At 40.1% G+C, this 19,110-nt stretch overlaps 1 protein-coding gene across 10 annotated transcripts in view; it reads left to right on the plus strand.

The window, feature by feature from the left end:
- Nucleotides 1-19,110, plus strand: part of ARHGEF9 (Cdc42 guanine nucleotide exchange factor 9) — a 247,901-nt gene that overhangs the window by 168,742 nt on the left and 60,049 nt on the right. For all 10 annotated transcript variants that reach the window (XM_087426403.1, XM_014794896.2, XM_014794899.2 and 7 more), the window contains 2 exons: nt 3,511-3,702; nt 13,158-13,337. In XM_087426403.1, coding sequence (XP_087282529.1) covers nt 3,511-3,702; nt 13,158-13,337 — 372 coding nt within the window. The remainder of the gene's footprint in view (nt 1-3,510; nt 3,703-13,157; nt 13,338-19,110) is intronic.

The raw sequence follows: 19,110 nt of genomic DNA on the forward strand, positions 1-19,110 counted from the left end.
TTTATCTTTTATGTTACAATTAAATGTTTACTAACCTATTCTGATATACAGCTGCAATTTTCTGGTTCTATCTGTCTCCTTACTCAAGGCTTTGTAAACCTTTGCTTTTAGTTCAGATGAGAGGGCTCCATTCAATGTTTCTTGTAAGACAGGCCTAGTGGTGATGAACTCCCTCAGCTTTTGTTTATCTGGCAAAGCTTTTATTTCTCCATCATTTCTGGAGTATAGTTTCGCTGAATAGAGTATTCTTGGCTGAAAGTTTTCATCTTTCAGTATTTTGAATATGTCATTCCATTCTCTCCTAGCCTCTAGGGTTTCTGCTGAGAAATCTGCTGTAAGCTTGATAGGAGTTCCTTTGTAGGTTATTTTCTTCTGCCTTGCTGCCCTTAATACTTTTTCTCTGTCATTGACTTTTGCCAGTTTCAGTATTACATGCCTCGGTGAAGGTCTTTTTGCATTGATGTAATTAGGAGTTCCATTGGCTTCATTTAGTTATAAGTCTGGTTACTTGCCCAGGTTTGGGAAGTTCTTAGCTATTATTTCTTTGAACAAGCTCTCTGTTGCTTTCTCCCTCTCTTCTCCTTCTGGAATACCTATAATCCTTATGTTGCTTTTTCTAATTTTGTGACATTTTTTGAAAAATTTCTTCTTTTTTTTTTAGTCTTAGTTCTCTCTCCTCCTCCACCTGAATCATTTCTATATTTCCTCTAATTCACTAGTTCTGTCCTCCATAATGTCAACTCTGTTTTTTATGGTTTCTAGATTATTTTTTATCTCAATTAGTTGTGTTCTTCATATCCTGAATTTCTGTTTGGTTTTTGTTAGAGTTTCAGTCTCTTTGGTGAAGTATTATTTCTGCTCATTGATTTTATTCCTGAGCTCATTGAACTGTCTTTCTGAATTTTCTTGTAACTCTTGAGTTTCTTTATGACAACTATTTTGAATTTTCTGTTATTTAGATTGTAAATTTCTGTGACTTCAGGATTGGTTTTTGGAGACTTGTCATTTTCCTTCTGCTCTGAAGTGTTACTGTAGTTCTTCATGTTTGATGAATTGATCCTTTGACAGTGCATTTGTGGTACTATCAGGTCGCAGATTCTACCTGCCCCTGCTGGGGGAGCAGGAGCTGTTTTATGATCCCACCCCATCTGCTGAAGGTTGTGCCAGTAGGGCTACTCTCTGTTTGCATGGGCAGGCCACAGCCACTTGGCGTATCATGCACACATGTGCAGGCAGGGCTTCTGTGTTCTGCCAGTGGGCTGCTTTCATGCAGGCAGGGCTGCTGTGCTCAGCAGGGGACCAGCTGAGCTGCTGCGCTAGGTAGAAGAGGTACTTTCTTTTGCGTGTGGGCCAGCTATGTGCTCATGGGAGGTTTGGCTGAGCTATTGTGCTTGGTTGGTGGGGCTCCTTTGTGGGGGCTGAGCTGCTGCCACTCAGTGGGGAGTGTTCCCATGGGCAGGGCTGCCACAGCACAGTGGGTGCTCCCACAGACTGGGCTACTACTCCAAAAGCGTTCATGCACAGGGTGGTCTGCCCCCACCTCCTCTTATATTTGCACTGGCTGCTGTGTGATGACCTGCATCGCTGCTGCTGGGGAGGGGGAAGGATCTGCTCACCTAGTTCCGTTTCTTCCTAGGGATCCAGTCCACCCACCTTCAGATGTGTGGCTGCATGGATCTATCAGGTGTCCTTTTGTGCTGTGTAGGGAATCCTCTGTTGGTTAATGATTGTCTCTTAGTTGTAACATAGAGAGCAGAGACAAAGGGAACAACTCACGCCACCATGATGCTGTTGTCACCTCCTAGAATCACCCTTTAGAAAAGATCTATTCCTTGAATAATTGTCCCTCATCATTGCCTATTGATTGTAGTAAATGCAGCTGTTAGCACATTGAAAACACAAAGTTGACCTTCGGAAGCTGGAAACAGATTTCCAGTAGAGCATTTGCAGAGGTTGATAGGCTTGCACTTTTGGCTGTGTGTGCAAAATACATCAAAATGGAGTGAACCCTACTTACTTTGGCCCGTGGCAAATAAGTAGAATATATGCTGGTGACATCTCTAGGTTCACCAGTTCATAACCATGCTCCCGACCCTCTCTGAGGCAAAGAGAGATGGGAGAATACACAAAGTTGGGAAGTAACTACTGTTCTTTCTAGCTCCATCCCTAAGCCTCTGTCCCCCTAAGGCTACCCACCAACAGACTTATCTGCTGGCAAATATAGGAATGCATCTAAGTTTCTTGGTCTCAGCTTCTTGAGGCAGGAATGTGGAAAAAGCTAGGGGTTATCGAGGGGAAAAATGGATTGTTGATTAAAGCTGTTGAGACAACTGACAAGCTCTTTGGCTAATTCTCCTGGCAGAGTTTACCACTCTTCCTAGGGTCCTACCCTTCTTTTTCTTCCTATCCCCTGGTTTTCCTCCTTCCTAGGACTGGGGTGAAATGAGCCATCTCTCTGATTTAAGCTCTGTCATCCCAGATCCAGAGACATCTCACTCAGCCTCCCCAAAGGAGATATTGTCTGCATCACTGTACCTTCATGGTTTGTAATGGATAGTTTCAACCTTTAGCAACCATACCCATTTCTGATGATTCTGATAATTCTCAGCATGCATTGGCCCAAGCTCTTCACTACTCTTTTCCTGTCTCCCTTAGAACCAGAAGTACAAAGGTGCTAGCACAGTGGTTAAGAGCACAGGCTCTGGAGTCAGACTGTCTGGCTCCTATCCCAGCCCCTCTGCTTCCTAACTGTGTGACTTGGACAAATTTGTTAACTTTTCTGAGCCTCAGTCTCCTCTTCTGTGAAATGGTGGTAATAAAGGCAGCTATCTAGCAAGACTGAATAATACATTTCATTGAAAGCTCTTAGCATAGTGGCTGGTGTATAGTAAGTGTTCAATCAACAGCTGTTGCTATGTGGTGTGGGAACATTCTGCCATCTTTACTACAACTTTGTGGAAGTAGAGATCTTTGCATATCTAAGGAATTTTACAGTCAAATTTTAATGATTATTTGTATATCCTTTTATGTAAATCAACCCTGAAGGCCCTGCTTTTGAGATGCCCACTCTGTTATCCACCTTTGGTCTCCATGCTCGTAGGTGTTATGTTTGACAGTAATCCAGCTGTCACCCAAGATATATAGCTTAATCCTTATTTTTTTGATCCAGCTGTGCTGTCTAGACAGGCTCCAGCACAAGTGAGTTCTGCTTGCCATAACTCTTCTCTACTCTGAAACCTTCTTAGCCAAGAAGTCTCTTAGAGATGATTTAGTCCTACCTTTTTCCATCCTCCATTTTACAGATAGGTTACCAGAGGCCTAGAGAGGGTTAGACTCGTGCCTAGGACCAGCAAGTCACTCTAGAGCCAGACATGACATTCAGTTTACAGGGGCCCCTGGTTGAAGACTCTCTGAATACCTGAGGAATTTAGTTTATCCTTTTTCTACTTGGCTGGAAACTTCTCAAAGAAGGAAGCTAATCCATTATTCTTCTTCTGCCTGCTTCCACAGCTCTGGGTGAACCAGGAGGATGGGGTGGAGGAAGGGCCCAGTGATGTGCAGAATGGGCACCTGGACCCCAACTCAGACTGCCTCTGTCTGGGCCGACCACTACAGAACCGGGACCAGATGCGGGCCAATGTTATCAATGAGATCATGAGCACCGAGCGTCATTACATCAAGCACCTCAAGGACATTTGTGAGGTAGGCCCAGCTATGATAGTGCATGTGGGGATGCTCAGGGCGGGGTAGAGGGCACTTCTGTGAAGAACTGACAATCTCCTGGGCCCTGTCTGTAATAGTCCCAAGATGTTGGAAAGAGCAGCTGGACTGGTTTGTTAGATTCTTTTCAATGGTTGAAACTGCTCCCTTGGTGTTTCTCAGTCTCTCTGTCTGTTTCTCTCCGCCTCCCTCTATCTCCTAAATCTCTACCCCTATCCTCTTGGATTCTGATCCAGTTGTTTCCATCCAATGTAAGGGCCTGACCTCATTCATTAAAGCAAAACACATCTCCCTCCAAGCCAGTGGTTCACAAACTTGAATGTGCACCAGAGTCCCTGGGAGAGCTTGTTAAACATGCCGATTCCAGCCCCCTTCCACCCCCTCAAAGTTGTGAATTCTCAGTCTCGGGTAAAGCACAAGCATCTCTATTTTTAATAAGCATCCCTGGTGATACTGATGCTGCTGGTCTTTCTCTCTCACTTGGAGAATACTGGTTTTGGCTTTGAGCAGAAAAGAGCTTAGGGGGCGGTATCTATAGGAGATAAAGGCTGGGTGGACAAGTCTCAGCTCCTTCAGTATGCCACTTTGCCCCCAGGAGCTATGGCTCCACATTCCCTAACTCCATGCATTCCATCTCTCTGACAGGAGTGAGGATGATAACCCTTTTCCTCATATTCCCTTGAGCTCAGCAGAGGCAAGTTGGCATTTTCAAAGGGCATTTTACTAAACAGTAGGGGAAAACCAGTGGGAAATGGAGAAAAGAATGTTTTTAAAAGGATTACACACGCACACGCACACAAACACACACACACACACTCTCACACTATAGTGTTCTGCTTGACTCAGGGAAAACTCTATTTTGAATCTTTTATCCCTTTCCTTCCAGATGAGGAATCAGGTCCTACTTTCTGTCCCCTAGCCTTGTTGATTGGGGCCAGGGCCCACTCTGGAGCCAATAGTACAGCTCTAACATTTTTCAAAGTTCTTGTTTCTTTAGAGCAGTGCTGCCCAATGGAACTTACTGCAGTAATAAAAATGTTCTATATCTGTATTCTCCAATGCAATAGCCACTAGCCAGCCATCTGTGGCTATTGAGCACTTGAGATGTCGCTAGCATGACTGAGAAAGGAAATTTTAAATTTTGTTTAATTTATTTTAAATAGCCACAGGTGACTAATGGCAACCGCATTGGACAGTGCAACTCTGGAAAGATCATAGCCAAGGACTGTGGGCCTTAACTTTCTTCACCTCAACTCATTTTCTCACCCCTCCCAGGAAGGTTAAAGGTTATCTCCCTGTTCCCTAGAGGCACTAAGGTAGAGTGGAAAGAACAAGGGCTCTGGGGACATGGAGTGCTGGCTTTCACATCCTAACTTAGTCAGTAATTAACCCTGTGGCCTTGAAGTTGTCCCTTAACTCCTCTGACCTTCGATTTTCTGATTTTTCCAGTCGACTTCATTATACCAACCTCTTAAGTTTATTGAGAAAAATAAGTAAACATAATATTGCAAGTATTTGTATAAAGATGGTTTTCATTTCTTTCACTTCTCCTTTCATCTATTCACCCATTCATCCATGTCTCTCTTTTATCTTTTTCTCTTCCCCCATCTCCACACAAATGGCTGATACTTAAAAAAAAAATACCCTCTGGAATGTGCTATGTGGCATTGGGCATCAAACAACTGTCATGTCATTCATTAAACAAACATTTAGTGGAGTTCTGCTCCATGCCAGGGCCTGGACATAGTTCCTACCCTCAAAATATTCTATCCTAGATCAGCAGAGTCTGAATCACCTGGGAGCTTGTTAGAAATGCAGAATCTTTAGCTCCCTTCCAGACCTACTGAATCCAAATCTGCATTTTAACAAGGTTCCCATTTGACTTACAATACATATTAAAGTTTGAGGAGCATTGCTATAGAATGGTAGCTGTCTTACAATGTCATAGGATCTGTAATACAAGTAAGTACAGTCTGTTCTTTGCCTGGTAGCTGAGGAATACTCTCAAGACCTAAGTCAGCTCATATCACTCCTCTGCTTGAAACCCTCCAATGGCTCACCATTTCTCCCTGAGTAAAAGCCAAATTTCTCATTATTACTTACAAAGCCCTGTGTGATCAACCCCTCCTTACCTCTGTGATTTCATCTCCTGTTCCTTTCCCATGTGCTCTCACTACTCCAGCTGCACTTGGCCTATTGCTGTTCCTTAAAAATTCCTGGCATGCTCCCCCCTCAGAGCCTTTGCATTGGCTTTTCCCTCTGCCTAGAGCTCTCCTCCCCTAGATGTCTACGTGGCTCCCTCCCTCACCTCCTTTAAGTCTTTACTCAAATATCACCTTCAACTTGAGACCTTCCCTGATCATTCTGTTTAAAGTTGTAACCTTGCACTATCTCTCCCCCTTTCCTGCTTTATTTTCCTCTATTGCGCTTATCAATATCTGACGTATTATATATTTTCCTTTTATATTTTATTTATTGTCCGTCTCCCCTACTAGAATGTAAATTCCATAAGGGGCAGGAGTTTTCACTTGTTGATTTACTGATGTATCCCCAACACCTAGAACAGTGCCTTGCACATGGTAGATTCTCAATAAATATTGTTTGAAAGTCAGAATTAAATATAAGTTCTCACATGTATGTACTACTTCAGCAAAGTACATTCACATCTTATGCCATTTGATTTTCAGACAGGACAAAAGTTTTTATTGTTATTCCTATTTTCTAGATCAATAGATTGAATCTCTAAGAGGCAAAATTACTTTCCTTGTGTTCTCAGGCACTGGCGCAGTGGGAGTCCTTTAATCTTAGAAGGATCTTCTGTTCCCAACTCCCAAACATCTTGGCCTCTTCCTACGGGGCACAGGCTCAGGACAACAATGGAAGTATTTATCTTTCCAGATGAGGAAGTGCTATGTCCCTGCTTTGAGGACTTGCCCAATCCAGCCAACCAGAGCAAAGCTTTTGTTGGCAATCTGCTCATTCCATATTTCTCAGTTATTCTTAGTGCTGCAGTTAATGGTTTAAATGAGAAATATCTCTTTGTACCGCTCTGAAACCACAGGTGTCAAAGAAAGGTTTAGCTAGAGCAAAAGAAAAGTGGAGAAAGCTCTGTCTAGCTGGGCCAGAAGACAGTATTTTAATGCAGGGTTGTGTCACCTCCAAACAAAAAGCTGTGAGGAGCAATATGGTTTATCAGAAAGAACACCAGACTCAAAATTAGGAGTTCAGGTTCAGGTCCCACCTTGGTTACTGACTGACTGAGCAACCTCAGGCGAATCTTTTCCATCCTGGGCCTTGTTCCTGAACTCTAAAATGAGCTGATTGGAAGAGTTGCTCTTTAAGTGCTGTCTGGATCTTCCTTTTTCTGATTCTGTGTTATCTAGATATGCTCTCACTAGAGAAAGCTGTGTTAGAGATCCAGGTTATTTCTGCATTTTCTACCATTTTCTCCTTGGTACCCATGGAGGCATGTCTTACTCAGGCATGAATGTGTTAACATCAGGCATGGATGTGTTAACATGGCATAATCTACTCTTTCTATAGGTTAATGGAGATCCCTGAACACTTCCCAGTCTTGTGCTATTGAAGGGGAAATGAGAAAGACTGCATTCAGTATAGAAAAAAGTCACTATCTATTAGAGAATATACATATTTTTTTACTCCTAGGAACAGAAAGCGCTTTACAAACATTTAAATTACTATACCTTCATTTTACAAATGAGGAAGTAGACAATAAAGTGATTTTTATCAAAATCATTCAGTGAGGCCAATAAGAGAAAAGATTTTTTTTAATGAGTTTTCTACAAAAAATGACATTCTTCTTTCTAAATCCAGACAGTGGAATAAAAGAGCCTTGGCTTAGTTCTAGGTTACCTTGACCAATGGTTGGTGGTATTACCTCTTATAACCTTAGAACTCATATTATAATCAGGGAAACTGAGGCACAGGGCAAGCAAAGCTAAAGATGTCTTATAAAGTTATTTTGTCTGCCTCTCTTGAGGAAGATAGTCTATCATCCCATACCTGTGAAATAAATTCTGTCTTCCAGTGCCTCCAGAGAAGCTGGAATAGCTTTCCTCAGTCATTTGTATTAGTGTCTCATACCCTTGACCGTCAAGAAGTTGTTCCTTAGGTCTAATTGAGTTTATCATGCTATAGCTTCCAGTCATTTCCATTTGATATGTTTTAGCCTGGGGTTTTCAAACTTATTAGCCATTTGGGTTTTCCTTTCTGTGTATTGACTATACTGATGTTTCCCAATTGTCTTTAAATCTTGGTGTATACATAGAAAATGATAACACATTGTATAAAACGGTAATTGTATAGCATACTAAGCTAAGGGGATGAGGCAACTTGTCAGCCAAAAGTAACAAACCCAGGAGTTTCTGGCTGCCGTAGGCCCTAGCTATCCATACCACGTGGACACTCCAGGCCCTGTTCCTATCCTTTGTCCACTCTCCTGTACTTTCTCATATTTTTTTTGCTAGTTTATAGGAGTTTCTTGTATATTCCTGATATTAATCCCTTGTCAATTTTCTATGTTGCAAATATCTTCTTTCTGTCATCCTTTTGTTTTTTTAATGGTTTTATTTCATTTGAGAAAAGGATTTCCTGGCCAAAAAAGGGAAAGAAAAAAAGAAAACCACCAATTTAAACATTCTGCTTCTAACGTACCTTTTTTCATTGTTAGAATGAAAAGAGCTAGTCATTTTGTATTTATTAAACATATATTTATTGAGCAGCAATTGTATGCCAGGTACTGTGTTAAACTCTGGAGATACAGCTGTGAACACAACAACCATGGTCATCATTCCCTAATTTTCCTAAAATTATTTTCAAGATGTTTATCAGGTCTCCTGTCAGGCTTCAGGCTTCCACGCAAAACAATATATGAAATCTCTAGAAAGTCAGAGCTTAAAGGGGCCTTGGAAATCTTTTCTGATATATGCCTTTTAGGGATGGAGACCCTGAGGTCTATATAAGGGCCTTTCCCTAAAGGGTTTCCCAAACCCTAGGTGATCCAGAGGTTCTTTGGTCCATCTTATTTCCCTGTAGTCTTGGGAGATCTTCCCTGGAGATCATGGCTGTAGTTTGTATCCCATAGCAAGGCACTAATTCTAGCCTAATGAACTAGATCTAGACTTCTGGATCAACCTTTGTGGATTTAAGAACAGAGTGAAATAAATAGACAACCTTTCTTGACTATTACTATGGCAATGCCAGGTCTAATTCATGCCGATGGTGATTGATTTGATAACTTCCACAGTACTCTTAACTACTGTGTTGCCTGCCTTCCCACCCATGCTCACTTTACTCTTAGGAGGCAGAAGTGAGGCTCTCAGAAACTGCCTCTGTTAAATCAGTTCACACCTATTGCCGTATCACCCTGTTCTCTCTTACCATTCAGATTGGGTTAGAGGGTGTTTGAAGCATGCTTAACAGTATGAGCCCCAGACACATTCTGCTCTCTCTGCCCTGTGACAGGCCTTCAGAGGTCCCCTAAATCTTTTCTCCAGGACAAAGAGCCCTGAGAGAATTCTTCATGGTGTTGCTTTTCAGGCCCCGTCTCTACCCTGAATACTCTCTTCTGGCTCTGTATTTTCTTCCATGTTCCTCTGAAAACAGGGCTCAGAATTGAATGCTGCTCTCCTGCAGTGATGTGACTACCTTCCTATTAATTCTCTCATTCCACCCCCTCCATCTGTTTCTTCTTTTTTCCCTAACTTAAAATGGCATTAGGTTTTTTAGCAGTCATTCCACTGCCACCTCATCTTAAACTTATGTACCCTCAAAAATGAGTGAATGAAACAAATGTTGATTGACCCCTAAGCCAAGCCTCTCTTCATCATTGCTGTGGAAAATGTGGTAGAGTCACCAGGTCAGCCAAAGGAAGGGGATGAAAAATAAAAGCAAGTCTTGGGGCTGCCCCTGTGGCGTAGCGGTTAAGTGCGTGCGCTCCGCTGCTGGCGGCCCTGGTTCAGATCTCGGGCTCGTACTGATGCACCACTTGTCAGGCCATGCTGTGGCGGCGTCCCATATAAAGTAGAGGAAAATGGGCATGGGTGTTAGCCCAGGGCCAGTCTTCCTCAGGAAAAAGAGGAGGATTGGCATGGATGTTAGCTCAGGGCTGATCTTCCTCACAGAATGGATGAATGAATAAATGAATAAATGCATGAATGAATAAATAAATAAACAAACAAATAAATAAATAAATAAAAAGCAAGTCTCCAGGGAACTAGTCATCTCACCTGGCCTTTCTCCCCTCAGAATCCTAGGCAGTTGTGTGGTGTAGGGGCTAAGGGTGACGTTTTGGCCTTCTCTGACTACTCTCATATTCTTATGTCCCATCGTTTATTTCCTTGATAAGGGCAGTTTCTTTCTATTATTTGTAATCACTTCAGCAGGTCATGTCTCTTAAGATTTTGAGAAGACATTGGATTCTCCTTTTCTCCTTAATATTGTGCTCAAGGCAGCCTTCTTGAGGCTATATTTTCTTTACACTGTCTGACAAAGGCTTTTTTTTCCCATTTTTTTTTTTTTTTTTTTTTGTGAGGAGATCAGCCCTGTGCTAACATCCGCCAATCCTCCTCTTTTTTTTGCTGAGGAAGATGGCCCTGGGCTAACATCTGTGCCCATCTTCCTCCACTTTATATGGGACGCCGCCACAGCATGGCTTGCCAAGCGGTGTGTCGGTGCGTGCCCGTGATCCGAACCAGCGAACCCCAGGTGGCGCACTTAACCGCTTGCGCCACCGGGCTGGCCCCTTTTTTCCCATTTTTAATCATAAAGACAATTAAAAAACAGCATTAGAGGAAGTTTTAAAATAGAAACAAAATCAACCAGAATCCACCAAATAGAACAGAACTGTTTGCACTTTTGCATAATTCCTTAAAATCTGTCCATATGTATATGTATTTGTAGAGACATAATCATAGTGACATACCATTTTGTGTTCTGCTTTTTGACGTTATATCATGAACACTTCTCTGTGTTTCTAGACAGTCTTCCTAATCATCATTTTTAATGGTTATGTAATATTCCATCAAGCAAAATCTACCAGAATATATTTATAATCTTGCATTAACTTTACAGAAAAACAGTTGACAAAACACTCTAGGGTCCCACCATCCTATGGGAAGTTACATTTCTCCTAATATATGGCTTAATGTTCCCTTGCTACAACATACATAATGCAATAGAAATAAAATGATGTCCTTGACAATAGCAATGAATAGCATATTTGGGGAGTTAGGAAACTACCCTGACATCTCTATCTGTTCTTTCTTTTCCAGAACCCACTTTTTTCTTCTTTCTCATTTTGTCATAGTCCATACTGATGTTGAGATCTAGTATCCTTGCTGTACTTTGGGGATTTGATGGTAATTTGCTCCTTCCCTGAGACCTTTCAAATGGGAGCAGTGAACAAAACTATGAAATATTTCCTGAACTGACTTCTCAGGGGATGAATGAGCTGTCTAGGCTGGCTTCTGTCTCCCAATGTGGTCGTTCACCATTACCTACTACTTACCCAGAAATGACATACTGATGTGACATTGTTACCAATTTTTTTGAGCTGTGCTCACAGGCCTACCTTAGGGAGAAGAAGTGGGAGCAGGCGTAAGGAAGTCTTTGCCGCCTTGCCTAATGTCAAGATGGAAAAGTTTCTGCCAAATGATATACTCACTGCTTTCCCTGCTCCACTGTAGCTAAGATACTTCCAAAGTTGATACGGTGAGAAAGAGAAAGCAAGAATGAGGGAGAGAAGGGAAAGAAATAGAAGAAGGCCAACCCTATGATATATTAGGCATGGAGGAGCCTATAGTAGTTTATTGCCTCTCTACCTATTAGTCAAGGAAAGCTTTCTAGGAAGGCAGAATTTTGGGAGCTACTTCAGTAAAGGGAGTGTAGCTAAAAAGGTATTCTGGGAATAGAGGGTGTCTTCTTTCTGGTCAGGAATTGGATATGAATGAATTCAGGACATCTTGAGCATGTCAGTCAATGAAGGCAGCAGCCATTAGTTAAGTAAATATCAGCACAGGCACAGACTATTAATTTGCAAACTGTTGGGCCGGCCCTGTGGCTTAGCGGTTAAGTGCGTGCTCTCTGATGCTGGCGGCCCGGGTTCGGATCCCGGGCGCACACCGACGCACCGCTTCTCCGGCTACGCTGAGGCCGCGTCCCACATACGGCAACTAGAAAGCTGTGCAACTATGACATACAACTATCTACTGGGGCTTTGGGGTGAAAATAAATAAATAAATCTTTAAAAAAAAAATTGCACACTGTTGAAAGACACTAATTAATGGCTGAATTGGAGAGTAAGAAGAGATAAGGGAAGTGAGATTTTGGTAAGAGTTGGTAAAGGGCATTGAAGCCAGGGATGAGGATCTTCCTGGAGTATGCCTAGGTGACCGATGACCTCATTGGAAGCTGTTAGGGGAGACAAAGTAGAGGTAGAGACAGGGCCAGAAGTGGTAAACAGTCACTACAATGTGCCTCATTAGGGGTTCAACAGTTAAGAAAGGTGTTATGAAAATTGCATTTAGCTTTTAGATGAAAGCAGGTGACCATAATTCATTCTCACCAAGAACATTTTCATGTGCTGATGATTTTTAATGAGGACAGTGGCCATTATTTAGTTATTTACACCAATAGGTTCAGAATGGAAGACCATGCCTTTTTTTTTTTTTTTTTTTGCCCTGACTTACAGTGTGCCCTGAGTCTTGGTTGTTACCTCAGTGCTCTCTTATCAAACCAAAAATCTCTTTCATTGATTCTTCCCTTTTATCAATGGCTAGCTGTATTAACTCATCCATTTATTCACAAATGTATCCTGAATACTTACCCTGTTAAAAACACCATGCCTGGGCACTTGTGGGCTTGTTGGCTGAGCTCATCCAAATGATCTCTCCTGGCCAGCTACCTTAGATGGCTAAAGCATTCCTTTTAAGGAATGATTTGGTCTTGTCAAATCCCGTTCTCTTTTGGGAAGTTTTCCTGCCTGGGCCTTTGTTGCCCAATTGTTGTCAGTGTTATTAAGAACTTTTGGATTGGTCCTATGAGAAATAGAACTTTAGAGATATGAATGTATGCAGCTAATCCAATAAGTACTAAAACTAGTGAAAATGTCTGTGCTTAATCAGCTTGTGAGAAAGGGCCCTATGACTTTTGGGGTCCTTGTCATAGAGAATGGTGTGGAAAGCTCTATGCTCCATAGTCTGCACTTTGAAGACCTTTGCTTGAGATCCAGCTTTCCTAATTATTTACTAGTGCAGTGACTTCCTTCTCTAAACCTCAATTTCATCATATGAAAAATGGAAATGATTATTCCCTGTCTACTTCATGGAACTAAAATGAGGCTCCCAAATACTTAGGAAGTGGTAAAGCCCTCGAGGAGTTGGAGACATCCTCACCCTGGGCTTTTCCTTTGTCTGCAGGGCTACCTGAAGCAATGCCGGAAGAGAAGGGACATGTTCAGCGATGAGCAACTGAAGGTGATCTTTGGGAACATTGAAGACATCTACAGGTTTCAGATGGGCTTCGTGAGAGACCTGGAGAAACAGTACAACAATGATGACCCCCACCTCAGTGAGATAGGACCCTGCTTTCTGGAGCACGTAAGCATCTTCCCCTTTTGGGAGGGTTTTGAGAGAGGTTAGGAAGCGATGGAAGGGGTGTCTGAGCTGTCTGGTCTGGCTCAGCTGCTTTGTCCTACGGAGATGGATTCCTCTCTGACCCTGCTGTTGACCCAGGGTATGAGAAACTTAGGAAGGTACTTTGATTTGCTGTAGGACTCTCTTTCTTTACCATTCTCCTCACTTTTCTTTCCTCTTCCAGACAGTTACCAGTAGGATTTTTCTTCAGCTTCACTTTTCTGTTCCTGTTGGCTTCAGTTTCTGTGGGACCCAGTATTTTGGGAGGGACTCTGTGCTTATTCATAGCACGGAGAATCCAGGAATCTGAGAAATAGGAAAGACCGTGGTCAGCATGAAATTAGAAAAAGTAGCAAGGCCTTTAGGGGAGAGCACTAGGGTAGGGGAAGTGACAAGTGTAGGAAAAGGGGCCATGTGACTTAGAGGAAGGAGCACTAGGAAACAGGAGAGCGAGGGTTTGAGTACTTTGTCTGTAATGACTGTCTGCATAACTTTGGGTAAGTCTCTTAATTTCTTTGGGCTTCCTCATCTGGAATATAAGAAGGTTTCACTGTACACTTCTGTGGTTCTCTAACATCTTTTGGGTCTCATTCACAGGCGACCTAGTTGTTTTGACAACTCTTCTCCCCCTTTTTATAAAGTGTTTATTTTTAAAGAGGTAATATGTGCATATAATACAAAAATTCACATGACACATAAATGTGTGCAGCTAAAAGTAAGTCATCTTGTATATTCTCCTGCTTTGCTTATAGGAATGTGCATTGGAGGAATATCCTTAAGACCGCCCTTATGTTTGGTGATTTGCTAGAAGGACTCATAGGACTCAGCATATAGTCATACTCATAGTTATGATTTATTACAACTAAAGGATACAAAGCAAAATCAGCCAAAGGGAAAGATACATGGGGCAAAGTCTGTAGGATATCAGGTGCAAGCTTCCAAGAGTCTTCTCCCAATGGAGTCACACAGGATGCACTTCATTCCCCTTGCAATGAAATGTGACAACACATGTGAAATGCTGTCTACCAAGGAAGCTCATTAGAAACTCAGTGCCTAAGATTTTTATGAGGGGCTGGTCGTGTTGGCATCCTCTACCTAGAGTCTATCAAAATTCCACACTTCCAAAAAGAAAGCAGGTATTCAGGTATAAACCACATTGTTTATACGTACAGTTTAGGCAAGATGGGCCACTCTTGTCAGGGAATGGTGAGAACCCTCTTGAGATTCCAGTTCCAAGATGCCAGCCAAGGGCCAGCCTTTCAAGCAGGCCTTCCTAAGGATAACAGTATCAGGCCTAATATGTTAACTCTTTTCTGCACACTATTTAAACTGGTTCAGCCATTCCAGAAAGCACTTGGTTAGTATTTATCAAAGTTAAGTATGTGTATGGACTAGTGCTTCCATTCCTGAATATATATCCCAGAGAAATTCTCACAGAAGTCCATGAAGCAGCATTTACAAGGCTGTTGATTGTATGGCAGTGTTGTGTGTGGTGGAGTGCAGTTAGAAGCAACTTAGATATTTATCACTGAGGGGTGGATAAGAAACGTGGGGCATGCTTACTGTGGGGTGTTATGTAGTAAGAAACAACAGACTAGATGTATATAGCTTATAGCAATGCATATAGATATCGTCAACATACTGTTGAGTGGGGAAAGTAGAATATAGAATAGTGGTTCTCAGTTGGAGCCTGCCCTGTGCATTGTAGGGTGTTTAACAGCATTCCTGTTCTTTATCAACTGGATGCCAGTAGCACCCACCCCCCAATTGTGACAACCGGAAATGTCTCTAGACATTGTCAAATGTCCCCTGGGGACAAAAAGAACCACTGATCTATTGAAATGATCATATGCTTTTACCCTTTAATCTGTTAGTGTGGTGAATTTGGATCGAGCAATTTTCATATGTTAAATTAACATTGTATTGCTGGGATAAAACCTACCCAATCGTGGTGTATTATCCTTTTTTATGTATTAGTTTGCCTTTTTAAAAAAATTTGATTGTTTACCCTTTTTATTATTCAGTTCTATGATTTCATTTTTTATCAGCTTTGTTTATGTATAATTCACATACAATAAGATTCAGCAATTTTAAGTAATTTGATGAGTTTTGACAAATGTATATAGTTGTGTAACTATCATCATAATCAAGATATAGAACATTCCTATCACTTCATCAAGTTATCTCATTCTCTTTGTCGTCAATCTCTGCTCCTACCCCTGGCCCTTGTCAAACACTGGTCTGCTTTCTGTTGTTGTAATTTTACTTTTTATAGAATGTCATATAAATGGAATCATACAGTAGTAATCCTTTGTGTTTAGCTTCTTAACATAATGCCTTTGATATCCATCCATGCTGCTGCATGTATCAGTAGTTGGTTCTTTTTTATTTCTTAATAATATTCCATTGTATGGATATAGCACGCATTCACCAGTTAATTCCAGGACATCTTGTTTACTAGGTTGTTTATATTTGTGGAATTACTAGGTTGCATGGTAGATGTTTGTTTAACTTTATAAGATACTGCCAAACTGTTTTCCAAAGTTGCTATACCGTTTTGCATTCTCACTTCTAATATACTATAAGAATTCCATTCACTCCACATGGTAGTCAGCACCTGGTATTATCAGTATATTTTATTTTAGCCGTTCTAATAGATGTATAGTGGATATTTTATTGTGGTTTTAATTTGTATTTCCCTAGTGGCTAATGATGTCGAGCATTTTTTCATGTACTTGTTTGCCGTCTATATAAAATCTTTAGTGAAGTGTCTGTTCATGTCTTTTGCTCATTTTAAGTGGGTTGTTTTTTCTTATTGTTTAGTTTTAAGAGTTCTTTATGTATTCTGTTTACACATCCTTTCTCAGATATGTGATCTGTGAAGATTTTCTTCCAGTCTGTGGCTTGGCCTTTCTTTTTCTTTTCTTTGTTTTTTTTTTTTTTTGTGAGGAAGATCAGCCCTGAGCTAACATCCGATGCCAATCCTCCTCTTTTTTGTGAGGAGATCAGCCCTGTGCTAACATCTGCCAATCCTCCTCTTTTTGCTGAGGAAAACCGGCCCTGGGCTAACATCCATGCACATCTTCCTCTACTTTATATGGGACGCTGCCAAGCATGGCTTGGCAAGAAGTGCGTCACTGCGCATCTGGGATCCAAACCTGTGAACCCTGGGCCTCCAAAACAGAGCATGTGCACTTAACTGCGCCACCAGGCCGGCCTCTCATTTTCTTAAGTGTATTTGAAACGCATAAATAAAAGTTTATTTTTAAATTAAAAGATTTTGTTGAAATTCAGTTTATCATTTTTTCTTTTATGGTTCATGCTTTTTGGGGTCTTATTTAAGAAATATTTGCCTAGGTGGTGAACATGATGTAATCTATGCAGAAATAGAAGTACAATGATGTACACCTGAAATTTTTACGATGTTCTAAACCAATGTTACTGCAATAAACAAAAAATAAATGTTAATAACTCCATTGTAAAAAAAAAATAAATAAAATAAAATGTAAAAAAAAAAAAAAAAAAAGAAATATTTGCCTAACCCAAGGTCACAAAATTTTTTTTCCTGTTTTCTTATAAAAGTTGTGTAATTTTATTTCTTATATTTCGGTCTATGATCCTTTTTTGAGATAATTTTTATATGTGGTGCAAAAGAAAGGTCAAGGTTAATTTGTTTCCATATGGATATCCAGTTGTTGCAACACCATTTGTTGAAAAATCTATTAATGCCCCCACTGAATTACCTGGGCACCTTTGTCAAAAATCAGTTGATCGTATATATGTGAGTCTATTTTTAAGGATACTATTCCATTCCAGTGATCAATGTGACTATTCATATACTAATACCACACTGTCTTTTTGTTGTTTTTGTTGATGCTGTTTTTTTAATTGAGATATAATTGAAATATAACATTATATTAGATTCAGGTGTACAACATAATGATTTCATATATGTATCTATTGTGAAATGATCACCACAATAAGTCTAGCACCATATATAGTTACAATTTTTTTTCTCACACTGTCTTGATTAATGTAGCTTCATAGCAATTCTTGAAAGCAGGTAGCATAAGTCCTCCAAATTCCTTCTTTTTCGAAACAGTTTTGCTATTTTAGGTGATTTGTATTTCTATATAAATTTCTCTCATTACAGGAGAAATTTTTTTCTCTTCCTTTTATTGTATCTATGTGAGATGAAGGATGTTAACCTATTCTGGTAATCATTTCACAATATATATAAATCAAACTATCGTGCTGTACACCTTAGACTTATACAGTGATGTCAATTATTTCTTAATGAATCTGGAAAAAAAAGAATCAGCTTGCCAAGTTTTACTGAAAAGCAAAGACAAACAAACAAACTCTGCCAGCATTTTGATTAGCATTGCATTAAATCTGTAGATCAATTTTGGGAAAATTGACACATTTTCAGTTCCATGACCATCTATCTGTTTATCTATTTAGATTTTCTATACTTTATCCCAGCATTGTTTCTAGTTTTCATTGTATAGCTCTTGACCTTATTTTTAAAAATTGATTTCTAAGTGTTTAATATTTTGCTACTATTGTAAATGGTATTTTTATTTCTATTTCCTATAGTTTGTTGCTATGATATAGAAATACAACTAAATTTTGTAATTGACTTTGAATCCTGACACATTACTGAATTCACTAATTGGTTCTAGTATTTTTTTTTTGTAGATTCCTTGGGATTTTACACAATCATATCATTTCTCAATAAAGACAGAATGCCTTTATTCTGAACTCAGGACCAAAAACCAGGCTATAAGATCCCTGAAGGCTTTTTTTCAATCCATATGCCTTCTATTTCCTTTTCTTGTCTTATTGCACTGACCAGGACCTCCAGTACAGTGTTAACTAGAAATGGTGAGAGCAGGCATCTTTTGTTTTGTACCTGATCTCAGGGGCATGCATTCAGTATTTCGCCATTGAGAATGATAGTACCTTTAGGTTTTTCATGGTTACCCTTTATCATATTGGAGAAGTTTCTTTTTATTCTTAGTTTGCTGGTGGCTTTTATGATAAATTTGTTTTTTCAAATGCTTATTATGCATCTAATGAAATAATCATGAATTTTCTCCTTTAATCTGTTAATGTGGTGAAGTGGATTGGGATAAATCCCTCCTAATCATGGTGTATCATACTTTTAGTGTACTATTTTGCCTGTTTTTCTTTTAATTAGGTTGCCTGTCTTTATTATTAAGCTCTAGGATTTCTTTTTATATATTGGATACAAGTCCTTTGTTATATATATGTTTTCTCTGATTTCTTTTGCTCTGTATGGCTTGCCTATTTAGTTTTTTTTTTAAATAATAGTTTTTTAAGTACATGTCTAATAACTTCATCTTGACTTCTTTATCCGTTTTTATTGCCTATTATTTCTCTTGGGTTTTGTTCATGTCTTATATTCTCATGCATCAAGTTACTTTTGAATGAGTACTGAACAATGTATAAGAAAAACTTAGATTTTTTTTAAAACTTGGAAATAATTTCAAACTTACAGAAAAGTTGAAAAATAAGAACAATACAAGGAATGCCCACATACCGTTTACCCAGATTCACCTATTTTTATTTGTTTTTTGTGTGTGTGTGTGTGAGGAAGATCAGTCCTGAGCTAACATCCGATGCCAATCCTCCTCTTTTTGCTGAGGAAGACTGGCCCTGGGCTAACATCTGTGCCCATCTTCCTGTACTTTATATGGGACGCCGCCACAGC

The sequence above is a fragment of the Ceratotherium simum genome, chromosome X (assembly GCF_057802395.1).
Source record: "Ceratotherium simum simum isolate JZ-2026a chromosome X, ASM5780239v1, whole genome shotgun sequence".
NCBI lineage: Eukaryota > Metazoa > Chordata > Mammalia > Perissodactyla > Rhinocerotidae > Ceratotherium > Ceratotherium simum.